The 26,310-nt window shown below is 45.2% G+C and overlaps 2 protein-coding genes across 2 annotated transcripts in view; both read right to left on the reverse strand.

The window, feature by feature from the left end:
* Nucleotides 1-4,351, reverse strand: part of SHISAL2A (shisa like 2A) — a 28,326-nt gene extending 23,975 nt beyond the window's left edge. The window contains exon 1 of the mRNA XM_068963210.1: nt 4,173-4,351. Coding sequence (XP_068819311.1) covers nt 4,173-4,351 — 179 coding nt within the window. The remainder of the gene's footprint in view (nt 1-4,172) is intronic.
* Nucleotides 4,352-18,708: 14,357 nt separating this feature from the next.
* GPX7 (glutathione peroxidase 7) lies at nt 18,709-26,250 on the reverse strand. The gene is made up of 3 exons (XM_068965863.1): nt 26,098-26,250; nt 21,130-21,391; nt 18,709-19,428 (listed from the first exon to the last, which is right to left on the reverse strand). Exons 1-3 carry the CDS (start codon nt 26,230-26,232, stop codon nt 19,265-19,267), a joined length of 561 nt encoding a protein of 186 aa, XP_068821964.1. The 5' UTR covers nt 26,233-26,250; the 3' UTR covers nt 18,709-19,264.
* Nucleotides 26,251-26,310: the final 60 nt, after the last annotated feature.

The raw sequence follows: 26,310 nt of genomic DNA on the forward strand, positions 1-26,310 counted from the left end.
TCTGCTGTAAAGAACAGTATTGCAAAGGAACCTGGAATGTTAGGTCCATGAATCAAAGTAAATTTGATGTGGTCAAACAGGAGATGGCAAGAGTGAATATTGACATTTTAGTAATCAGTGGACTAAAATGGATGGAAATGGACGAATTTAATTCAGATGACCATCATATTTACTACTGTGGGCAAGAGTCTCTTAGAGGAAATGGAGTATCTCTCATAGTCAACAAAAGAGTCTTAAATGAAGTACTTGGGTGCAATCTCAAAAACGACAGAATGAGCTCAGTTTGTTTTCAAGGCAAACCATTCGACACCATAGTAATCCAAGTCTATGCTGCAACCACTGATGCCGAAGAAGCTGAATAGTTCTACGAAGACCTACAAGACCTCTGGAACTAACACACACACAAAAAGTCCTTTTCATCATAGGGGTTGGAATGCAAAAGTAGGAAGCCAACAGATACCTGGAGTAACAGGCAAGTTTGGCCTTGGAGAACAAAAATGAAGCAAGGTAAAGGCTAACAGAGTATTGTCAAGAGAACACACTGGTCATAGCAAACACCCTCTTCCAACAACACAAGAGACAACTCTGCATATGGACATCACCAGATAGTCAATACTGAAATCAGATTGATTATATTCTTTGTAGTCAAAGGTGGAGAAGCTCTATACAGTCAGCAAAAACAAGACCTGGAGCTGACTGTGGCTCAGATCATCAGACTCTTATGGCAAATTTCAGACTTAAATTGAAGAAAATAAGGAGAACTACTAGGTCATTCAGGTATGACCTAAACCAAATCCCTTATAATTATACAGTATGGAAATGAATAGATTCAAGGCATTAGATCTGGTAGACAGAGTGCCTGAAAACCTACAGAAGGCAGTGGTTGTCTGAGCAGGCCTTACAATAGCTGAGAAAAGAAGAGAAGCAAAAGGCAAAGGAGAAAGGGAAAGATATACCCAACTAAATACGGAGTTCCAGAGAACTGCAAGGAGAGATAAGAAAGCATTCTTATGTGAATAATGAAAAGGAAGAGAGGAAAACAATAGAATGGGAAAGACTAGCGATTTCTTCATGAAAACTGGAGAAAGGGAAAGTTTCATGCAAAGATGGGCTCAATAGAGCACAGAAATGGCAAGGACTTAACAGAAACAGAAGAGATTAAGAAGCGGTGGCAAGAATACACAGAACTATATAGAAAAGATCTTAGTGACTAGGATAACCACGATGATGTGATCACTCACATAGAGCCAGACATCCTGAAGTGTGAAGTTAAGTGGGCCTTAGGAAGCATCACTATGAACAAAGCTAGTGGAGGTGATGGAATTCGAGATGAGATATATCAAATCCTAAATGATGATGCTGTGAAAGTGCTGCACTCAATATGTCAGCACATTTGGAAAACTCAGCAGTGGCCACAGGACTGGAAAAGGTCAATTTTAATTCCAATCTCAAAGAAGGGCAATGCCAAAAAATGTTCAAACTACCATATAATTGTACTCATTTCACTTGCTAGCAAGGTAGTGGTCAAAATCTTTCAAGCTAGGCTTTAGCAGTACATGAACTGAGAACTTCCAGATGTAAAAGCTGGATTTAGAAAAGGCAGAGAAACCAAAGATCAAATTGCCAACATCCACTGGATCATAGAGAAAGCAAGAGAATTCCAGAAAAACATCTGCTTCATTGACTACACTGAATCCTTTGACTGTGTGGATCACAACAAACTGTGGGAAATTCTTCAAGAGATGGGAGAAACAGACCACTGTCTCTTGAGAAACCTGTATGTGGGTCAAGAAGCAATAGTTACAACTGGACATGGAACAACAGACTGGTTCAAAATTGGGAAAGGAGTACCTCAAGGCTGTATATCGTCACCCTGCTTATTTAACTTATATGCAGAGTACATCATGCAAAATGCCAGGCTGGATGAATCACAAGCTGGAATTAAGATTGCTGGAAGAAATATCAATAACCTGAGATATGACACCACCCTAATGGCAGAAAGTGAAGAGAAACTAAAGAGCCTCCTGATGAAGGTGAAAGAGGGGAGTGAAAAACCTGGCTTAAAACTCAACATTCAAAAACCTAAGATCATGGCATCTGGTCCCTTCACTTTATGGCAACCAGTTGCGGGAAAAGCGGAAACAGTGACAGATTTTATTTTCTTAGGCTCCAAAATCACTGCTGATGGTGACTGCAGGCATGAAATTAAAAGACGCTTGTTCTTTGGAAGGAAAGCTACGACAAACCTAGACAGCATACTAAAAAGCAGAGACATCACTTTGCCAACAAAGGTCTATATAGTCAAAGCTATGGTTTTTCCAGTAGTCATGTATGGATATGAGAGTTGGACTATAAAGAAAGCTGAGTGCCAAAGAATTGATGCTTTTGAACTGTGGTGTTGGAGAAGACTCTTGAGAGTCCCTTGGACTGCAAGGAGATTCAACCAGTCCATCCTAAAGGAAATCAGTCCTTAATATTCATTGGAAGGACTGATGCTGAAGCTGAAACTCCAATACTTTGGCCACCTGATGTGAAAAGCCAGCTCATTGGAAAAGATACTGATGCTGGGAAAGACTGAGGGAAGGAGGAGAAGGGGGTGAGAGAGGATGAGATAGTTAGATGGCATCTTCAACTCAGTGGACCTGAGGGAGATAGTGAAGGACACACTCGGGGAGATAGTGAAGGACAGGGAAGCCTGGCGTGTTGTAGTCCATGAGGTCGCAAAGACCTGGACACGACTTCACAACTGAACTGTGCCTAGCATAACACCTGGCACAAAGAAAAAGCTATAATCAACAAACAAAAATATGGATGAACAGAGAATATATGAATATAATTCTGCAGGCGACAGCTGCCAAATGTGCAGGATTTGAAAACCTGGCCATCTAAAAATCCTTTGAAATTACAAACCGAGCTGTCTAGAAAAAGCAATGATATCTGTAATTGTTAGTGGCACATGCCAAGCTGATTTTACCTTGATCTTGATCTCATTTGGCCCTTGCCCTAGTCAGCATCATCATCCCCATCTGATAAATGAAAAGACAGTGGCTCGAGACGGTTTGAGGCAGGCTGTCCTTTCACACCCAGAGGGCATGCAGCCTCCAGTCACATACCTCCAGGGACAGGAAGATCAGTGTCTCCAGAGACGGCCCACCCCATTTTTGCTGATGCCTGTTTTCCAGAGCAGACTCAGGATCAAGTCGTGTTTTCTGGGTGAGGCCTTTGGAGACCTGGAGAGACTGAGATCTATTATCTATTGCCCTCTCAGCTCCACACTTAGGTTCCAGGAATGTCAGCACTGGCCTTATCATCTCCTTCTCTGAACAAGTGAGGAGACTGGGGTCCTGTGGATGGGGGTTCCCCACAAATACACTGATCTGGCTTCTGCTGTGGCACTATGTCATTGTTTAATGATGAACTTGAAGGCAACTCTGAATCTCTGGTCATCTGCCTTCACTCAGAACTCACCACAGGACCTGACATGTAAGTTCACAGGCAAGGGTGGCTGAAAGAATGACTAAATATGAGCGGACTGAGGCTGGGCTGAGACTTGGGTTGAGTTGGGGAATAGCATCTGATGAGGTATTAAGGCTTGTGAGTGAGGTCTAGATAATGTCTGGAGTCAGGGTGGGGAAGGAGAGCTGAGGTGGGGTTGCAGGGAGGGTGAAGGAGGAGATCAGGGCTTCTGATAGAGTAAGGGCTTGGATCAGTACTGGGGAGTGGGTAAGGTCAGGGATGAGGCTGGTGATGATATCAGGAAGGGGACCCTGCTGGGCCCACAGATAAAGGAGGAGTTATCCTGTGAATGGTGCAGGATGGGAGTTTGCTGTTCGGGTGGGGGTTGTTATGTAATTTGGGTTGAGGGTGGTGGATGAGGACATTCGGAGTGGGGATGAAACGAAGCTTTTCCAGGGTGGAGTTGGGGTAAGGTTCAAGGATGGATCTGAATAACGGTTGAGTTAAAATGGGGGAATGGAGCGGAGAAGCGGCTGCAGCGGGGATCTGGGCTGGTGAGAGCCTGAGGGCGTAAAGGCGGGGTGGGGGTCGGTGTTGACTTTGGAGTGCGCACTTGGATGAGGACTGAGGGTTTAGCACGCGGTTGGGCCGAAGATGGAGCAAGGTGGCTAGGACGGGCGCGCGGTACTAGGTGGGGTGAGGGCCAGGGCCGGTACCTGAGCCACCACATGTAGCTGTGCTCGTAGGGGAAGAAGCTGTGCGGGTCGTCGCAGCAGTACTTGTCGCGGAAGCCGCAGCAGAAGACCGCGGCCGCCTCGCCCCCCGGCCGCGGGCAGCTGAAGCCACGCACCACCTCCTGCTCGGCGCTCACGTAGCTCGTGCAGGCGCCGCTCATCGCGACCCGCCGCCACCCCGGGTCCCCAGATGGACTGATGGACTGACGGACGGAGACAGCAATGAGCCCGAGAAAGAGACACACAGAGAGGCAGAGATAAGCAGACAGAGACTGATACAGAGACGGAGAGGCACACAGATGGGCGCAGACGGAGCGGTGAGACACCCAGAGCCCCCAAGACTCTAGAGAAGATCGAGGGAGGCAATCGGGCGCGCGGACAGGTCTTGCCAAGAGGAGGGACTGAGGAGGGAGAGAGAGGAAGGAAGGAGGAGGGCCGAGGAGCCGTGGGAGTGGAGAGGGGCGGGAAGGCGGGCGGGGGATCGCGCCCGAGCGCGGGGCGGGGGGCGACTCGCAGAGCCGGGAGGAGGGAGTCGCCGCTCTTCTGGGCCCGGGGCTCCCAACGGCCCCACTCCGTTCCCGGTGGACGCACTCAGGCGCTGGGTGCTCAGAGAGACGAGGGTCACTGGAAATCCCGGGGCAGTTCCAGGCTAGTGTAGGACACGGACGAGGGACCTGTCATCGACCCCACAGTAGGGTCAGTACAGGTATGATTAATACACGATCTCACTTAACCTTCACAACAACCCAGAGAACCAGGGATTTTCAAACTTGTTTTATAAATGAGAGCTAAGGGTCAGATGAGAGTCATTTTCCTGAGCTCTTAAGCCCATGGGATTTTAACCTGGGTCTTTCTTGTTCCCAAGCCCTTGATCTTTCTGGCGTTCCCACAGCGCCTCTTTTTCAGTGACTTTTACATGTTGTCATCCTTTGGCTTCCCTGCCTGCAACTTCCTTTCCCTGAGCAGCTAGCTCATGCACTGACATGTTCACACTCTCTCTTTCCCACACTGGCCTAGGATAAGGGGGCTAGTGGATGTTCAGATGGTAACTCCACCTACCCAGGAGCAAAGCCAATAGGCCTGGCCATTCTCACATAACTTTTCCAGATCACAAGGTTAGTGTTCTTATTAGGATCAGAAAAAGCTCCTTCCTACAGTCTGAAGGAGCTGTAGGAAGCCTTTGCAGATTGTCTGTCTGTCCGGTCAGGGTACACTGGGGGGACCCAGGCTCTAAGTTAAGGTGCACATTTTGGCCCAGTTACACTGAACCAGGACTAGGGACTGCTGGGCTTTAGTTGTCAATAATTCCTATTCAGTCATCACAGAGTGCTTAGGCTGAAAAGAACCTGTGAATCATGTAGTCAGCGGATGAGTTACAGCTAGCATTAAGAAAAAAATTAATGGAATAGGAAAAGTAGAGTGCAAATAGCAAAGCTGAGTATTCTTTCATAAAATGTTTCAGTTACATATGTCTGTATGTACTGTGGTCCAGATCACAATGTAAAAAGGATTTCTCATTTTAAGTCAGGTCAAAAAGGTTTGAAAGCCACTGAATCTGACACCTCCCATTGTTCTGATGAGCAGGGACTCGCATACGATTACAAAATCTTTAGCTCTCCTGATTTCTTACAGCAGTGGGGAGAGTAGGAAATAGCTGATGTGATGCCTTGGGAGTCCGCAGTTCCTCTGTCTCTTGCTTTCAATGTGAATGGGATAAATAATGGGCATCAGGCGATCTCAAGCCCTAGCTCTACTCCTTCTCCTCTTTTTTTCTCTCTGTGCTTCAGGTTCCGTTTCTTCATCCAGGCCAGCTCCTCAGATGCTGAGATGTGCCATGCCCTTGACCTGGGCACTGGGCCCCGTGAGAGAGATCAGATCTGGGTCTGCCCAGAAACACAGTACAGAATGGGAGCCAGACAGATGGTCTAGGACAGGGCAGGGAAAGGGGAAATGCAGGGACCATGGCCACAGAGGGATCACCATCTGAAAGAGAAGGGAGCAGTTTTGAGGGGGTAGTATCTTCAAGGGCCACTGTAAGGTCAAATATGAAACCTGGAAGGAATTGTTTTATCCTCTAGAAAATTCCTCCTGTGAATCTCTGCAAACTGGGAACTGGATGACACACTCTAAGGGAGGTGCACTTTGGCCTCTTTATCAGGTAGAGATTAAAGAGGAAGGATTTGGAATCCTGTGGAAAGGAGCAAGGTCTCCTGAAGACATGAGATTCAGCTATGAGATACGAAGCACTCTGCTCTGGCTTTTGGCAAATTGGGAAGCTGCCAACAGTTTCCAAAGCCCTTTCCTGCCAAGAATTAGTTTCTCCAGCAACCCTGTGGAGTGAACCAGGTAGGGATGATTATGCCCCTGAGAGAGATAACAAGCCCAATGTTACAAAGCAGCCAATGGCCCAGGAGAGACTAGTACCATGAATGTCTAGCCAACAGTCCTCTTTGGCACTGATGAAGACTATGGTCCCCTATTCAGAAGAATATTTTTAACTACAAAAAGTAAATTAGAATTACAAAGTATACCAATTATATAGAAACATCATCAAAATAGTTATTTTGTGAATTAGTTCTTTTTTAACATATTAAATAATAAGATATAGAGATTTATTTGTTAACTATTGTTAATTTTGAGGTGGTGAATGAGTATAAAAACAATATTTCAAGATATTGCTACTGTAATGCAATACAAAAATAACTATGATTTCTATTGGTGACAGGGCTTCCCTAGTGGCTCAGATGATAAAGAATCTGTCTGCAAAGCAGGAAATGCAAGAGATGTGGGTTCGATCCCTAGGTCAGGAAGATCTCCTGGAGCAGGGCATGGCAACCCACTCCAGTAGTCTCTCCTGGAGAATTTCATGGACAGTGGAGCCTGGCAGGCTAGAGTTCATAGGGTTACAAAGAGTTGGACATGACTGAAGCGACTGAGCTCACACGCACCACTGGTAACAAAGTCACAGGTTCTGCTAATACTATGTGACATTGCTTATGCGCATGATAGAAGGAAATGCTGTTTGACTTAGAGGTAGTAAAAACAAGGATGTCACTTTTTTCAATCCAAGTTCATGGATCTCTCCCTGGCTGAGCTCTATCTGTGGACCCCTTGGGCTCTTTGGAATCTATGCTAGAATCTTTGACCTCTTCTGGTCTAGAACCTACTGTAATGCTTGTTCCTTTATCATGTGCATCATGTTCCTTCCTACAGACACTTACTGCAGACCTACTGTATGCCAGGCAGTTTCCCACCTTGTATGTCATGTAGTCCTTGAAAACTTTCTTTTTTTTCTTCCCATTCTGCAGACAAAGTAACTGAGACTCAGAGAGGTTAAGTGATTTATCCAAAGCTACACAGCTAATAAATAGAATTCTGTACCACCACACGTTCTTCCCAACCTGAGGTCTGGGGGCCAGAGTCTCCAACCAGAAGGGCAGGTAAGTGTAAGAGGGAAGAGTGAGCAGGGAGAACTCACATTTATGGAGACACACTGTGAACTAGGAATTGTGCTCAGTGCTTTCCACGGTCTCCTTCAATGCTTACAATTCTGTGCTGTTGCTCTCTTCATAAAAATAACTAGATACATATGTATTCATTATGAAACAACAAATTAGAAAATAAGGATAAACCAGATTAAAAATAACAGTCACCCAAAACCTCATCATGTAGAAATATCCACTGATACTTTGGTATGGAGTCTTCCAGATACACACACGTATACACACACAACTTTTTACCCACTCTACCCATAGGAAAACTGGACCCAGAGAGGTGAATTAACTTGCCCAAGGGTATACAAGTATCAAGTTTCAATCACCTGCGGTGTGACCGCAGGTCACTTTCCCTCTCTGCTTTAGGGCAGTAGTTGGTGGCACCAGGCCACCGCGCAGTAACTGGAAGCCTCTTGTGCGTGGTTCTCCTTGCTCCAGAGCCGGATCCTCAGGGGTCTGGAAACACATGCCCCTTGCTGTTAAGGGTTGCGCAGCTCAGTGACTGAAGTCCACAAGGAGAATGAGAATCCGGGCACAACCCGCGGTGAGGGTTCGAGTCTGCTCTCTGGGTGGTCCGCTACGAGTCCCTGGACTCTGGACACCGCGGAGCAGCCCCATCCTCTAGCCCTGCTGCCTCCAGCTGTGCCGGCCCGACACCCCTCCCCCAGGGCTCCCCCATCTCCTACCCAGGTCCCCTTCAGCTTGCAGGTCACTGCATTGGAGAGGCAAAGAAAGGATGCCGAGAGGGCGAGGGTGGGATGATTTGGGAGAATGGCATTGAAACATGTATATTAACATATGTGAAACGAATCGCCAGTCCAGGTTCGATGCAGGATACAGGATCCTTGGGGCTGGTGCACTGGGATGACCCATAGGGATGGTATAGGGAGGGAGGTGGGAGGGGGGTTCAGGATGGGGAACACGTGTACACCCGTGGCGGATTCATGTCGATGTATGGCAAAACCAATACAATATTGTAATTAGCCTCCAATTAAAATAAATAAATTATATTTTTAAAAAAAGGATGCCGACATGCATTAATTCCCTTTGAGTGCAGGTCTAGGCACGACCACTCTTCTGATGCCCACGATGGATTCTTACCCTTTTTTTCCAGCATGAGGCTCCTGCCTCTCATCCTGAAAGAAGTGGCTTTGCCAGGTTGGAACATGAAGTCCAAGGACAAATTGGACCAAAGCTCAGATCTCCTGATACCAGTTAGACACTCTCCCAGCTGGAGGTGGTCTTTGGGTTTAGGTTTTTGTTAGTTTGTTGTTTGTTTTCCTGTGAAATCTTTAAAGCACACGAACAACATAAAGAATAATACAAGAACTGCCCATGCACTCTCTACTGGTAAGAAATTGCTTCCACTCACAATTACTCTCCTGAATTTGGTGTTTATCATTTCTATATTCTTATTCATGCATTTATCATGTACGTGTGGATCTTTGAATAATGTATAGGATTGCTTTACATGTGATTATATCTCAAATAAATAACATCACATTAATGCATTCTTCTGTAATCTGCTTTTTTTTTTTAATTCAATCTTATGTTTTTGAGCTTTGTCCATACTTATGTGTTTGCTCAATCTGGTTCATTCATTTTTACTGCTGTACAGCTCCCCAGTTACTGAATATATGATGGCTTATTATCCATTTTCTTTAACATTTATATTCCTTCCAATTTCTTTTATTACTATACAATGCTGTTTCTCTTGAGATTTGTTTTTAATCAATTTTACTGAGGTATATTTTACAAACAATAGAATATACACATTTCAAGTGTGCAGCTTGGTGAATTTATACTCATGGAGCTACCACTGCAGTCAAGATACAGAATATTTCCGTCACCTGTCACTGTCCCTTGGGGTGCAATCAACTCTCCTCCCCACCCCTAGCCTTGCCTGAGACAACCTGCTTGCCCTCCCTGTAGATTAGTTCTATCTGTTTTTGAATTTTTGTCTTAATAGAATCAGATGGTATGCCCTCTTTTGTGTCTGATCTCTTTTGCTCACCACAGCGCTTTTGCGATAAACAGAAATTGTTGCATGTAACAGTAGTTCCTTCCTTTTTATTGTCAAGTACATGGAAATACACTCTTTATATGAAAAATTGCAATTCGTTCATTCAACAGTTCTTGGGCATTTGAGTTGTTTCCACCTTGGGACTATTGTGAATAAAGTTGCTATAAAATTTTTGCATATATGCTTTTTTGGGGTGCCTATGGTTTCACATACCTTGGGTGAATCCTAAAAGTGGAATTTTGAGGTAATAGAATAGATATATGTTTAACTTTGGGCTTCCCAGTGGTGCTAGGAGAAGGCAATGGCACCCCACTCCAGTACTCTTGCCTGGAAAATCCCATGGACAGAGGAGCCTGGTAGGCTGCAGTCCATGGGGTCGCGAAGAGTCGGACACGACTGAGCGACTTAGCAGCAGCAGTAACAGCAGTGGTGCTAGTGTTCAAGAACTTGCCTGCCAATGCAGGACATGTAGGAGACAGGGGTGCGATCCCTGGGTTGGGAAGATCCCCTGGAGAAGGGAATGGCAACCACTCCAGTATTCTTGGCTGGAGAATCCCGTGGACAGAGGAGCCTGGCGGGCTACAGTCCATAGGGTCACAAAGAGTTGGACATGACTGAAGTGACTTACCATGCGTGCATCCTTGGCACATCAGACAGTTCTCTGATCAGAACAGTTCTGATCAGAACTCAGGCATCCGCACTGTAAGCACCAAATCCTAACCATTAGACCACCTGGGAACTTCCCTATCTTTTCTCTACTGAATTAACACCTTTGGTAAAACTCAATTAATCATGTATGTATGGATTTATTTCTGGATTCTCTATTCTATTTCATTGACCTTATCTGAATCTATCCTTATGCCAGTTCCACTCTGTCTTAATTACTGTAGCTTTCTAAGTAGGTCTTGAAATCAGGTAGCATAAATCCTCTAACTTTGTCCTTATTTTTCAAAATTGTTTTAGTGCTTCTGAGTCCTTTGCATTTCCATATCAGTTTTAGAAACAACTCATTGATTTCTGCTCCCCCAAAATCCTGCTTGGGTTTTGCTTAGGATTACATTGAATCAATAGATCAATTTGAAGAGAATTAACATCTTAATATCGAGTTTCCCAATCCATGAACATGGTATACATCTCTTCTTTTATTTTGTTCTTAATTTCTCTCAGCAGTGTTTTATACTATTCTATGTACAGGTCTTGTACACATTTTTTAAAACTTTTCCCTTTTTCTTATTTTTGATGCATTGTAAATGATATTTTTTGAAAATGTGATTTTCCAATTGTTTGTTGCTAATTTATAGAAACACAAATTATTTTCATATATTCACCTTGTATTCTGGGATCTTGTTAAATTCACCTATTAGTTCCAGCATTTTTATAGGCTGCTTAGGATTTTTTTTATGTTAACATGAAAAAATTTCCCCACAAGCAATATATTTTAAAGGCAGTTTTACTTTTCCTTTACAGTTGGTGCTTTTTCTTTCCCCCTTGTTTTGTTACACTCTCTACGATTTCCAGTATAATGTAGAAGAGAATTCATTTGACTTTTGAGGTGGAGTTATATGATTTTTTTTCTCTGCACTTTGATTCTCTCTCATCACACACTTATCAACAGAGAGATCCTCTGAAGGCTTGACCTGAGCTGTTTAAGCAGCCCCAGTGGTTCTAGTCTGACCTCTAAAATATGAAACTGTCCATATCTCTCCAACTATACCTGCCTCTTCTCTCCTACAGGAATCCTCTCTTTCAGCCAATCTGCCCTGGGAAAGGAGCCTCCTTTCCCAAGTTTTGCCTATGTTGTTCCCTTCTTCTGCTTATCTTATTCCTCTATACTTTCCAAGGTCCGTCTTGAAGACCACCCCCACCCTGTCCCACAGAAAGCCCTTCTGTGACCAACACTCAGAGTACCATTCTTTTTTTTTTTTGCAGTATCTGCTGTTCTCTCTGCCATTCATTGAGCACTTCCATGTACCATCATATCACTTAGGAACCACAGCCTCAGACTATAGGCTCCTCTAGGACAGAAATTGTACCTGCTGCAGGTCTGGTTTCCCTACACTCAGTCTAAGACCTGGTTCTCAATGGCAGGGGTGCCATTTTGTGCCACCTGGTTCTTTATGTGCTTTTGTGCAAAAAAAAAAAAAAAAGTACCCCTTCCTCTGGCCTGATACAGCTCTATGCCAAAGGCAAAGCTGGGTAAGTAAGAATTCAGGATAGATTTCAACTCCTTGTTTCTTCTGCTGGCCACCTTCAAAATCTGCATAGCCATATGGGTTAAAGGGAGAGGAAGAATTAATAAATTCCCCTAATAAGAGAACAAATGATTCTATGTATAGGTATTTTATACATAAAGATATTGAGTCTCAGCAAGGTTTGTCTCACCCAAGGACCCAGCCAGGAATGGTAGAAACTAGGATTTGGCTGTATATTGTCACCCTGCTTATTTAACTTATATGCAGAGTACATTATGAGAAATGCTGGGCTGGAAGAAGCACAAGCTGGAATCAGGATTTCTGGGAGAAATATCAATAACCTCAGATATGCAGAGGACACCACACTTATGGCACAAAGTGAAGAAGAACTAAAAGCCTCTTGATGAAAGTGAAAGAGGAAAGTGAAAATGTTGGCTTAAAACTCAACATTCAGAAAACTAAGATCATGACATCCAGTCCCATCACTTCATGGCAAATAGATGAGGAAACAGTGAAAACATTGGCAGACTTTATTTTCCTGGGCTCTGAAATCACTGCAGATGGTGATTGCAGCCATGAAATTAAAAGATGCTTGTTCTTTGGAAGGAAAGTTATGACAAACCTAGACAGCCTATTAAAAAGCAGAGACATTACTTTGCCAGCAAAGGCCCATCTAGTCAGGCTATGGTTTTTCTAGTAGTCATGTATGGATGTGAGTCAAGTTGGACTGTAAAGAAAGCTGAGTGCTGAAAAATGGATGTTTTTGAACTGTGGTGTTGGAGAAGACTCTTGAGAGTCCCTTCCAGTCCCCAAGAGAGACTCTTGAGAGATCCAACCAGTCCATCCTAAAGGAGATCAGTCCTGAATATTCATTGGAAGGACTGATGCTGAAGCTGAGATTCCAATACTTTGGCCACCTGATGCGAAGAACTGACTCATTTGAAAAGACTCTGATGCTGGGAAGGATTGGAGGTAGGAGGAGAGGGGACAACAAAGGATGAGATGGTTGGATGGCATCACCCACTCGATGGTCATGAGTTTGGGTGGGCTACAGGAGTTGGTGATGGACAGGGAGGCCTGGCATGCTGCGATTCATGGGGTCGCAAAGAGTTGGACTCGACTGAGCAACTGAAATGAACTGAACTGAACTGAACTGAGCAACTGAACTGACTGATTGACTGACTAAGGATTTGTCTCGGGCCTTCCAGTCCCCAAAGTTCAAGGAAACAAACCCTGCCTTTGTCTACGTCCTTCTTTGGTTTTGACATGAGTCCAGCACTCTATTTGTTTTCAAGCATTTTTCATATTCACAGTTATTTTTCAGCCTGAGATTAGCCACCTCTCCAATTTACTTCAAGACTGCTGTACCCTGGAGTGAATGGCTTTCTCCCAGAATAAAAGTCTCCAACCTTAGACCCTCCCCATCCCTGCTGGAGTGTTACCAGAGCCTAGAAAGCAGAGAATAGAGGGAGAGGGCAAGGACTTTGGTATCATGTCAGCTTGAATTTTTTTAAAAAGTTGGTCATTAATAAGGACAGTGAGTTTATTTTAAAAATATATTTTTTAAGTCTTTATAGAATTTGTTACAATATTTCTTCTGTTTTTTGGTTTTTTTTTTTTTGGCTACGAGTCATGTGGGACCTTAGCTTCCTAACCAGGGATCGAACCTACATCCCCTATATTGAAAGGCAAAGTCTTAACCGCTGGACCACCAGAGAAGTCCAAGCCTGGATTTCAATTGCTACTTGGCAATTGACTTGCCAGGAGACTTTAGACTTCTCATATTCTCATCTGTAAAAATGGAAATAATAATACCTATCTTAAGATATTAGATATAGGTATGTGAGCACTCAGTAAAATTCTCCTTTTCCTTCCACTTTCCTGAGAGCAAGCTTGGTGTCTCATCTTAGGTCCACACACAAGAAAACTGCAGCCTTTGTCAACAGAAGATTCTTGGTGATGTTTGTCAACCCCATGAGTAGAACTGCTTTTTCTCTTGACCTTAGGCAAGTCTGTTCCTCTTTCTGAGTCTCACTTTCCTATCTTTTAAAGGGGGATATGTGTGCGTGCATGCTAAGTTGCTTCAGTTTTGCCCAACTCTTTGTGACCCTATGGACCATAGCCCTCAGGCTCCTCTCTCCATGGATTCTCCTGGCAAGAATACTAGAGTGAGTTGCCATGTTCTCCTCCAGGAGATCTTCCCAACCCAGGGATCAAACTGGCATCTCTTACATCTCCTGCATTGGCAGGCAGGTTCTTTACCTCTAATGCCACTTTGGATGCCCTTAAATGGGGACAGCAGTACCCAAATAACTGTAAGAAGAACTATGATTTACTGAATGTTTACTAGGTATCAGGTACTCCAGTGATTTATGGGCATATTTTCATTTAATCATCATAATAGGCCTATGAGGCCAGGGCTATTAATATCCCCAAGGTCTCAGAAGAGGACACTGAGGCCCAGAGAAGTAAAGTCCACGAGTCAGCCAGCAGCTAAGTGGCAGAGCTGGGATATAAATTCTGTTTCTCAGTACTCCAGACCATGATTTCTCAACCAGATGACATTTTAAGCCAGGTAATTCCTTGCTGTAGGGGATGGTCCTGTGTACTATAGGAGGTTTAGCAGCATCCTTGGTTCCACTCACCAGATGCCAGCAGTACCATCACCCAGTTTGACAACCAAAACTGTCTGCAAACATTGCCAAATGTCCCCTGTGAGCAAAATCACCTTCAGTTAAGAATCATTGCCCTAGACACTAGATCCCAGACACTGTTCTTTCTCTACAATAACAGCAAGCCAGGGAAGCTTCTTTCCCTTCAAGTTTTCAGTAAAGAAAATCAGCTACAGATAGCTATTACACTAATGCTAATACTATTTCATATTTTACAGTCCACTTCCACTTAGAAAGTGCTTTTTCAGACACTAGTTTGTCTGAATATTCTAGGGGAGACAGCATACACACAGAAGTGTCTAACACTGCATCCAGCAAGTATTAGGTGAAATCTTGGTTTCCTTTTATTGGCTAGATGAAACAGTGGAGGTTCAGGGAGATTAAGTGACTGTCCCAATGTTACACAGCTAGTAAGGGGATATTGTCATTTGTTATATTGATTAGCCAGTTAACTGTATACTCAATTCTTGGACTTTAATCCTGAGTCTGCTTTCACTGGGAGTTACAGGGTAGATCAGAAGGCTATATAGTTCAACTTCCTATTGTGTGGTATTCAATCCTGGATTAGCATTGCCAGATAAAATGCAAGATGGCTAGTTAAATTTGAATATCATATGAAAAATTAGTAATTTTTAAAATATGTGTGTCCCATGCAACTGTTACTAATACCAGGGATGACAGTGGCCCTGGGACCCCGTCTGGAGAATGAACTGCAGGGTGCAGTTGGTCATGTGCTCAGAGGGGAGCACTCGTATTCTAAGAGATTAGAGGAAAGGCCTTCTGACCAGGCTTTCCCATCTAACTGAGACTGGTCAGCTCTCTCATGGGAGGACTTGAGACTTTTAGGGGGAACCCAGCTGAGGCAGAGGTTGAGACAGTCTCCAGGACATTCAGAAATAGACGCAGATGATGACAATGAAGCCTAATCAGGCAATATATGCCTTTTGAACACCTACTATGGGCCCAGCTGCAGAGGTAGGGGTGCCTCAGATGGCAAAGAATCTGCCTGTAATGCAGGAGACCTGGATTCAATCCCTGGGTTGGGAAGATCCCCTGTGGAAGGGAATGACCACCCATTCCAGTACTATACATGGTCACAGTTTCTTGTACTTCTTCCTGGTGCTCATCATAATTGTAATTGTATAATAATTGGTGTAATTATTTAATGTTTGGATTTTCTTTTATTCTCTTAGCACCATGACAGCTGGGACATTGGTGTTTTATTCACTGATGTACCCTTAAAACCTAATGCAGAACTTGACACGTAGGCAATGCCCAAGAAGTATTTGTTGACAAACAAATGTCCCTTCCAATCATAATTTTATAGAAATTCCCCTGGCACATGCTTTCCTCCCTCCACACTCTAGCCCAGCTCAGAGAGGTAAAAAGCAGTCAGAATGGGTCCACTCTTTCTCTAAAACCTGGACCAGTTGATAGTGAATGAGAATCATCTGAGGGTGGAAAGAGTTCAGCAAAAGACAGAGGCCCTTACTGTATCCACAGCCAGAAATGAATCCTTCTCCAACTAAACTGTGAAGTGCAAAGATATAACCTAATAAATACAGTATTTGACTTACAAGTAAAGTGTTACAAGATAATGAAGGCATTAGTATAAAATCAAATATTAACTATTTAAGTGTTAGCTGATAACCAAGGAATTAATTTAAAACTAAGTTGTTAGCAGATATTGCTTAACCAATGACTGAGGTAACAGTTGATAACTTAAAGTGAGATTTTTCCTAGGGGAACCCTTGCCCATTGGAGGGGGCTTGGAAACAGCAGAAAACTGACAAAACCTAGGAACAAAGGTCTAGTAGGGACTGCAAAATCCTCAGCTGGACTCTAAACTTCTGCAGAAAACTGTTGGCTCATCTGTGGTTTTCCAGATAAGGTCTAGGCAGAGACGGCATGGAGCCAGTGCTCAAAATGCTTCCCATACAAATTAAGTTTAACCTGCTGAGGGCCAAGCACTGTGCTGAGGACAGAAGGAAAGGCAGTTGCATAAAGAATGAGACTGCGGTAAGTGAGCAAGTGAGTGATGTGTGTAAGGAAGGGCTTAAGGGGTTCATGAAGGCTGTGGAGAAGGGAGGGAGGTGTGTTAGGGAGAGGTGATGAGCTTAGTTCTGGAGACACTGAATAGAGGTGTCTCTGGTCATGCCCAACAGGCAAGTGGCTATGAGTCCACTGTAGATACAAAGTAGAGATTTAGGTATCATCAGGGTGTGGATGGGAGAAGGCAATGGCACCCCACTCCAGTCTTGCCTGGAAAACCCCTGGACGGAGGAGTCTGGAAGGCTGCAGTCCATGGGGTCGCTGAGGGTCAGACACAACTGAACGACTTCACTTTCACTTTCCACTTTCGTGCATTGGAGAAGGAAATGGCAACCCACTCCAGTACTCTTGCCTGGAGAATCCCAGGGACGGGGGAGCTTGGTGGGCTGCCGTCTATGGGGCAGCACAGAGTCGGACATGACTGAAGCGACTTAGCAGCAACAGCAGGGTGTGGATGGTGGTCAAGATCTTGAGAGAAAATGAGATGGCTATGGCAGAGCATGTGACATGAGAAAAGGGACCAGCCTAGAAGCCCAAGGAAGACCAACAGGAAGGAGTGGGCAGCGGAGGAAGAGTCACCGACAAACACCCAGAAGGAAGGAGCACCGGGAGAGATGGGGGAAACCGAGAGAAGGCAGGGGCAGGAAAGCTGAGGGAAGAGCATGTGTCAGGGAGAGAAGCAGTACAGTCAGCAACGTCAGATGCGGCTGACAGGTCAAGCAGGGTGAGGTCAGAGAGATGTCCATTGAGAATGTGGTTCTGAGATGTTCATCACAAACATTTCTGCGATAGCTGGGTTTCCCCGTGTATGTGTGTGTATGTGTGCCCGTGTCGCTACAGAAATGATCACGTGGCAAGCCAAAGCATGGAGAACAATACGCAAGGACAGGCTGGAGGCCACCACGGGGTGGTTTGTGGTCAGCCCACAGAAGGCCTTCATTTACTCTAAGCTTTGGGGAAGGAATATTAAAGTAGGCTTTGAGGATTGTGAGTGCAGATCAACCCTTTCTCTGTCCAGTGGGAAAATGGAAGACAGCAGAGAGGGAACCATTTTCTCAGTCTGTGAGTCAAGGGCACAACCAGAACTTGAATCTGAGTCTCCTGCTTCTAGAAGAGTGGCTTTGGGAGAAGTGGACATGAAATTCTCATTGGCCAATAAATTATAGATCAGTGACTTTGCTCATCAGCTCAGTTTTTAGATACCTCCTTTTTAGATTTATATAAAAGTGAAATACATATTTTACATACAAAATGTAAACATTAAAAAAATACCTAACAAAGAAAGCGAATGACTCCTGTTATCCCACCCTATGCCCTCACAGACAGCAACAATTAACAGTTTTGTCCATATCCCTCCCTCCCTCTCTCACGCTTAACACTGAAATTTTTAATAAAAATATTATTCTTGTTTATGCTGGATGTTGTTTTGTGTGTGTGCACGTGTTCATTATAACTTGCCTTTTTTCACTTTTGGACAACTTTCAGCATAGAAATTAACTCATTTGAACAACTGTACTAGTGGATCATTTGGTTTTGTGTCATAATTTGCTACAAAACCATACTGATAGACACAAGGTTACATAAAATATTCACTATAATGAACAATGTACATGTATATTACTGTACATACATATTTGCACAGTTTGGGAGTCTTTTAAAAGGAGAAATGATGGAGCAAAGTGTGTAGACATTTTGTTTTAAAAGATACTGACAAGTCATCCTCTAAAAACCTGTACCAGTTTGTCCCACCAACAGCTTATGTGAATGCCCATTTTCCCACATCCTTACCAACAACAGGTATTATCATTTAACAAAGTCTTTCCAACTTAAATGAAGCTGAACATCTTTTCATATCTTCATGATCCCTCTCTATTTTTCAGTGAATTGCCTATTCATATCCTTTGCCTGTAATTGAAGTGTATTTTTGGTCAGTGAATTCTTATCGGGCAATAATGATTGGTTTGATTAAAATAATTCTGAGAAGATTTTGTACCAAATTGCTAAAAATTTACCTCCAGGGACCAAGAGTACAGAAAATGAGGGAGATACTTTCATTTTTTATTTTGTATCATCTTGTATTATTTTACAATGAATTGTGTTGCTTTTGTAATTAAAAAAAATACATAGGAAAACAGTTAACAGCTACAAATGTTTGGCCTGGATTCTCACGGCTATAAATTCATGTTGAGTTCAAGTTTTTATTGATCACAACTTATTTTTTGGTGCATATGCAAAAACCACTTATTGAATGCCTCCTGGTTAGCTGGCACTGCCCTTGGCACTTTCATAGGCTTTTCATCCTCATCCTCACAACAGCCCTGTGAGGTAGGAATTGGTCCTGCTTTATAGGTAGGAGATTATTGCTTGAAATGCTTCTATTTGCCACACATTTTCATGGGCTAGAGGTTCCTATCGGCTGGTGAGTCATTGGTCAAGAACTCTCACTGGTCAGGAGTTCCTAGAGGTTGCTCTAAGATTCAAATAATCAAGCTACTAGAATTTTCCCCCAATAGGAGTGATGGGGTAGGGGGGATAAGAGTGGAGGAGAGTCAGTGGTCTCTCCCTTTGTAGCACCATTTCATTTCGCTTTGGTCACTCATGCACGGTCTGGGGAGGGGTTGGGGGAGAGGAGGGAAAGTGCTTATAAATCTTCTCGCTTCTTCAGGATGAGCTTCCTCACAAGCGCTGTAACCTGGGGCCTGATTTCCTCCACCGACACGGTTGGGTCCCAAGCTCCTACCACCTTTCCATCTGGGGCCACCAGGTACTTCCAGAAGTTCCAGGTAGGCTCCTTCCCAGAAGTCTCTAGAGAAAATGAAGGAGAGCAAAGTGTGCTTCTTTGTGCCCCGTCTCCTGGAAGTCCATTAGCGGTATCCATCCCTCCCTTGAAGCACTGGTTCTATTAGTTAGAATGAACGGCAGAACTTTTAAAGGTCCTGATGTCCAGTCCATACGCACAGACCACTTAAGGAAGAATCTCTGGGGGTAAGACTCAGGCATCAATCTTTTCTAAAAGTTTTCTAGGAGATTCCGATATGGTGCCTGGGTTGAGAACCATTGCTTTAGAATTCTGTCAAGTGCCTGATAAGGCAATATCTGACCTTCCTTTATTAATGATCTCAGAGACTTCCCTGGCAGTCTAGTGGTTTAAGATTCTGCTTTCACTACAGGGGGCACAGGTTCAATCCCTGGTTGGGAAACTAGGATTCCGCATGCTGCATGGTGTGACCACAAAAAAACAAAAAGTTTTAATGACCTCAAACTACTGCCTAGTCTATAACCTGCTCTCTGATTTAATCCCTTTTTTAGGAGTGTTAATTTAATTTATTATAACACTGTTTCATGTTTTGGTTTTGTGGCCACGAGGCATGTGGACTTTTAGTTTCTCCCACCAGAGATTGAACTAGCGCTCCCTGCACTGGAAAGGGAAGTCTTAACCACTGGACCACCAGGGAAGTCCCTGATTTAATCTTAATGGTTCCCATATATTAGTGCTTGGACTGGTTGCATCTGAATCATGGTGGTGGTGGTGGAGCGGGTGCTTATAATTAAACAGATTCTTGGGTCCTGCTTCACTAGGTCTCAGGCTCATGTATTTTAAAGAGCTCCCCAGGTGCTTCTAAAACATGGCCAGGTTTGAGCTATAGCTATGGGAACTGGGAAGGAACTAATAAAAACACACAGAGGGGGAAAAATATTAGGACTGACCCACAGAGCAAAATTCAAATTGCCTCAGTAAGGGACCTTTGGTTTGCAACACTGCTGTTTGTCATTTACTCTTCCAGGTGAATGGATTCTGGGGGAGGGCAGTGAGGGATATGAAAGCAACCAGAAGCATTGAGTGGGAGGTGGGAGAAGGCAAAAATGGAGCCCCCAAAGGAAGGGAAAAGCCTGAGAAAGGAAACAGGATTTAATGACAAGATTGGCTAATGACCCCATTTTGTGGTTCTCAGGCTTCTGGGAAGGGATCTGTTTCTCAAATACTAAGATCTTTTCTTCTTTTGTGTATTTTGGGGCTTTTTTTTTTTTTTTTTCAGCCATGCCTGGCAGCTTGAGAGATCTCAGCTCCCTGACAAGGCACTGAACCCAAGCCCTGGAAGGCAGTAGAAGTGCTGAGTCCTAACCACTGGACTACCCAAGAGCTGGTATTTTAGCTTTCCCTCCTGTGGTCCCCAGACTGACTGCCTCTGCCTCAGGACAGGAGATACCTGTCAGCCCTCTCCAGGAATGTGGTGTCGTCCGTGTGAAGCTAAAATCTGAGAGTCCAGTTTCCTTCTAGGAGCCCCTGCGGATGGTAACAAGAGTGGAGAGAAGCCTGCAGAGTGACTCTGGGGGAAACTGCAAGGCAATAAGGGTGGAGATATTCTTAGGCAGGAATATTCTTCAGTTCATCCTCACAGATTTGTGCTAGAATAGACCATCAACCCAGCTGGGGGCATGAAGAAGGGGCCCCAGGTCACCCAGCCAGCCAGTAGCTTCTGCTGCCCAGCCAGCTGAGGGACTCACCAGTCAGGTACTTGAAGGCAGGGTGGGCACCAGTGCCGGTGACGGCAATCTTGCTAAACATGGGGAAAGAGACACTGTACGTGCGGCGGGCAAAACTCTCGATGTCCTTGTTGCTGTCGGGCTCCTGCTGGCCAAACTGGTTGCAGGGGAAGGCAAGCACATTGAAGTGGTGCGGCCCCAGGTCCCGCTGTAGCTGCTGCAGGGCCCGATAGTGCTGGTCTGTGAAGCCGCACTCGCTAGCCACATTCACCACCAGGGACACCTGGGCAGCAAAAACAAAACCCAAACACATACACAACCCAGAGAAGAGGCACATGCCCTGACGTGCCCACATGTGTGACCCCTCAACAATAAAAGCATTCTCTCATATATGCAAGAACACAACGTATACGCATGTAAACAATGCTCTCACATATACACAAACACATACACACAGGCACAAATGAAATCAGACATGCAGGGGCTTACAGATATGTGTGCATACACGTCCATAAACAGAATAAGCACACAGTAGACATCAATGGGTCTGCCTATGGCCCAGGACATAAAGATACTTTGGCACACATCACTCATGCCCACACACACAGAAAGAACACCATCACAGAGAGAGGCACACATACTGGTGAACTCCCACCAGGAGGTGATACAGGAGACAAAGGCAGACCTGCGTTTAATTTCTGGCTCAGTCAACTAGCAGTCATCTTTCTATACTGGAGTTGCCTATATACCTGTTGGTCCTCCCTTCTAGAATGTGAACCTGCTGAGGGCAGGAGCTATGTTCACTTCACTGGGGCTGACACATGGAAAAGTCTTAGAACGTATGTGCTGAGTGAATGAGTAAGTGTGCACATATAAATGATTGCCTATGTAATGGGTACATAGACAGACGTGGTTTCCTTGATAAAAGGATCTCAAGAACCTCGGGGCAATCCTTTTTAGCCCTTCTCCCTCCAGCAAAAAAATATACCACTTCCTTCTGTCACTAGACTAACCTTTAAATTTATAATTGCCTTATAACACATTTATTCATTGCCTTCACGTGATAAATATAAAGCTGGCTGATGGAACTCGATTATATGACTGCAATTACAATTTTGGCACCAATGCTCTATTTTTTAGCTTCTGGTTACATATTATTGCAGGATTTAAAATCTTACCCTGTATCTGGGCAGCCAAGTCCTATCAATCTGGCCACCTGTTAATACAAGCGGCGGGATTATACCAGTTGGCTCCGTAGAGAGCCAGGGGCAGCTCAGGGCACTAGACATGCTCAGGCTGGGCAGGGTTTCTCAACCTCAGCACTACTGACATTTGGGGGTGGGTAATCTGTGTTGTGAGGTGGCTGCCCTGTTCACTGTAGAATGTTTAGCCACATCCTTGGCCTCTACCCACTAGCTGCCTAGTCTTACTAATCAAAAATGTCTCCCCCAGACATTCCTGAAAGTCCCCTGGGGAGAAAGATCACCACCAGCTGAGAACCACTGGGCTGGATGATGAGAACCATTGAGCTGTAACTCCCTCACCCATTTCTTGGGGCCCCAGCCTGTGGCCATTTTGTCATCATAGGCCATATTGTGAGACCCCTTCAGCTCCCTTCACTAGTTAGAGGTCTTCCTCTTTCTTCTCTGCTGGATCCCTGGGCGCTGAGAGCATTAAAGGTTGTTTATCTCTAACCTACATCTTGTGTGTCTGCCCATACTTTTAGAGAGAGGGAAATCCTACTTCTATTTCCATGCCTGAATCCAAAAAGCTTATCTTTAAGTGACCAAAACACAGACATGCCTATGTGCTCAGTCACGTCCAACTCTTTGTGACCCCACAGACTATAGCCCACCAGGCTCCTCTGTCCATGGGATTCTCCCAGGCAAGAATACTGGAGTGAGTTGTCATTTCCCCTTCCAGGGGATCTTTCCAACTCAGGGATTGAACCTGTCTCCAGCACTGGCAGGCAGGTTCTTGACTACTGAACCACCCAGGAATTTTGAAAACACAGATACACCCAAATACACACAGTTAATTTGTATATATACATATATCAGTACGGATGCAAACTCACATGTGTATGCAAAATAAATAAACCATTCACACTGTTGGGGAGTGGGTTTCCCTGGTGGCTCAGATGGTAAAGAATCCACCTGCAACGCGGGAGACCTGGGTGTGATCCCTGGCTTGGGAAGATCCCCAGGAGGAGGGCATGGCAACCCACTCCAGTATATTCTTGCCTGGAAAACCCTCTTGGACAGAAGAGCCTGGCAGGCTACAGTCCATGGGGCTGCAGAGTTAGACATGACTGAGCGACTAAGCGGCACAGGCCTACATGTACATAACCTCACAGCACAGGCAAGGGCATTCCGAGTGTCACGCATTCATCTGCACTCCACACTGGTCTAAAGGACTGTCTCCCAGCTTGTGCCTGAGGACACAAGCCACTCAACTTTGCCCATGGCTATGTCTCCCTGTGGCAGGCACGTAGCATTTGTAAGGAAGCCAGTGTTTTTTTTTTTTCTTCTAATTAAAAAACAAAAAAAACCTGTAGTAAAATACACATAATGAGCCAGTAGCTGTTTGCAGGTGAATGAATGACTATACTGCCAAAGGAGCAGACTAAGCTTGGGTTAATTCATAGTTATCATTTACAGCTTCCTGGCCTGTCTGTTACTGGTTTCCCTCTAAAGCTGGAGATTAAGACATGGGCTCTGGAACTGGACTGCCTGGCCTCAAATTCTAACTCTACCTGTTGGCATCTGGGTGAGTTTGTGGATTTTTTGTTTTTGTTTTTAAATTTCTTTCTGATTGAATTCTAGACCTCTCAGTCCAATGCTTTTTAGGATTTATCAATGACCTAGAGGATGAAAACATTCAGAATTCTGGGACCACTTTCTGGGTTTTTTCCAGGATTTCTGTTCCTCACATCCTAGATGCCTTATTACTTCTAAAAACAAACAGTCTGTGTCTGTTTTTGCCTTAGTACCTTTTACTATTAGAAATTATATTGTTCGTGTCTCTGTTCTTTTCTTGTCTGTCTCCTCTCGACCTCATATAAGCTCTATTAAAATTGAAACTTAGCCACTTTGTTCACCGTTGCATCCCCTGTACCCTCAGGGCTGGCATGGTACTTAGTATATAGTAGGTTCTCAATACTAAATGAGTTAACAAGTAGAAGAGCTGGTCAAGTGTTAAACCTGGGGCTCTCTCTGATGAGCTGCACTAGAGGGAACGGAAGGCCCGAATGGGAATGGGTCCTGCTCTGACTGGCTATTTCCCTGAGTCCTGGATGAGATTTCTGCTGGGGCCCAAGAATCACAAGCACACAGCACTCTACCAAGGGTTTCCACACTGCAAGTCATTTGAACCTCACAGTACCTTGGGGAGGGGGGGACCCTGGACAAGGGCTACTATCCACAGGACTCCCAGCATAATTGAGAATTTCAAGGGGTAGAGAGTACTTTCTTCATTGAAGATGGCCTTGCTCCTGGAAGATTGCTAACAGCCATTTTCTTGTGTGGTTCATCCAAACCTGGAGGCTGGGCCTACCGGTCCATTAGAGACCAACTCCTTATCCTTTCCACACACAGCCCCAGGTCTACCTTGAGAAGTGAACTTGGAGGGCTCTTCGTTTCATGCAGTGAAACATTTAGGTCCCTGAATAAAGTGTTTAAGGCCCCTTTTGATCACTCCCTACCCTCTTCAGCCTCATCTTTCAGCGTCATGCTTTATACTCCTTCAAGCAGAATGGCTTGAGGACTTCACTACCCCTTGTCACCCTTCTTGCTGTTTATTTCTGAGCCTTGCTTCCCTGGTGGCTTAGATGGTAAAGAATCCACCTGCAATGCAAGAGACCTGGGTTCAACTTCTGGGTTGGGACAATCCCCTGGAATAGGGAATGACTACCCACTCCAGTATTCTGGCCAAGAGAATTCCATGGGCAAAGGAACCTGGCAGGCTACAGTCCATGGGGTAGCAAAGAGACCGGCTGAGGGACTCCCACTTGGCACTGACAGTTCTCTTTGCCTGAAATGCTCTTCTTGGTTTTGCTAAAACTCTCTCTTGTTTCAAAGACTCACCCAGGCACACTTCCTCTCTCAAGTCCTCTCTGAGCTGAGATGCCCCCTCTATAAGGAGGTAGCAATTTTACTGGATGACTTCCATCTCAATCTGAGCTGCCATCTTAAAAGCTTGCCTAAAGGAGACCACGGATGGATGGGTGGTTCTCCTCCAGGCTCCCTGCTTTCTAGCGCTGTGTGACCCTCCATCTCTGGGTCTTAGTGTACTCTCTAAAACTGGGCTCCCCAAGTTTTAGAGAGAACTCTAAACTCTGCTATGTCCTCTGGGCTTTATTTCCTGATGACCTGAGGTGGAGCTGATATAATAATAGAAATAAAGTTCACAATAAATGTAACGCATTTGAGTCATCCTGAAACCACCCCACCCTCCCCACCCTCTGAAAAAATTGTCATTAATGAAACCAGTCCCTGGTGCTAAAAAGGTTGGGACCGCTGTTCCAAAAGACGATGTGTAAGGCCCCGGTGCATCTGAAGTGATTACTTCCTCTGCACCGAGCTTTCATTTCCAGTGTTCTCACTGCACTTAATATCGCCAACTGCCTCTGTTCCAGTCGCGGAAACTGGGGATGGGAGAGACAAAGGCTGCTACTGTTAATTTTTAAACCGGTGCGTGACAGGCTGTGCCCCGCTGCCCAAAAGCGCTGGGAGGGAAATCGGCGCGAGCAGCGAGAGTTTCGGGTTTCACCGCGCACGCCGGGCCGTGCCACGTAGTCATGGGACAGACCCGGCCGAGGATCTGGGGGTGCCACGCCCGGGGGGGATGCCTGGGTGGGGGCGGGGAGCCAGGGCTGGGTGACCGAACGCCCCGAGCCCCACGGAGCCCCACCCGGCAGGGTCCTGGGCGCTCGGCTCCCCGGCCAGGGTCCGGTGGGGCGGCGCCGAGGCCCGGCGGGCGGACACTCACCGAGCCTCGGTACTTCTCCAGCGACACCAACTTGCCCCGGATGTTGACGGCCTTGAAGTCGTAGAAGTCCTGCTCCCGCGGCGCGCAGGCCGCCGCAGCCAGGAGCAGCCACGCCGCCGCCCGTGCCGCCACCATGACTCGCTCCGCAGCAGGCGGCGTGGCGAGGGCAGAGGCAGGGCAGGGGGCACAGGCGCAGCGGGGGCGGGAGGCAGG

This window comes from Capricornis sumatraensis, chromosome 2 (assembly GCF_032405125.1).
Source record: "Capricornis sumatraensis isolate serow.1 chromosome 2, serow.2, whole genome shotgun sequence".
NCBI lineage: Eukaryota > Metazoa > Chordata > Mammalia > Artiodactyla > Bovidae > Capricornis > Capricornis sumatraensis.

Excerpts from the sequence above, each read along its gene's own strand:
- GPX7 (XM_068965863.1), bottom strand. The coding sequence starts at position 26,232 with ATGGTGGCGGCACGGGCGGCGGCGTGGCTGCTCCTGGCTGCGGCGGCC. Across the intron at positions 21,392-26,097 it reads TGGAGAAGTACCGAGGCTCG|GTGTCCCTGGTGGTGAATGT; the intron begins GTGAGTGTCCGC and ends TTTGCTGCCCAG. Across the intron at positions 19,429-21,129 it reads TGCCTTCAAGTACCTGACTG|AGACTTCTGGGAAGGAGCCT; the intron begins GTGAGTCCCTCA and ends CATTTTCTCTAG.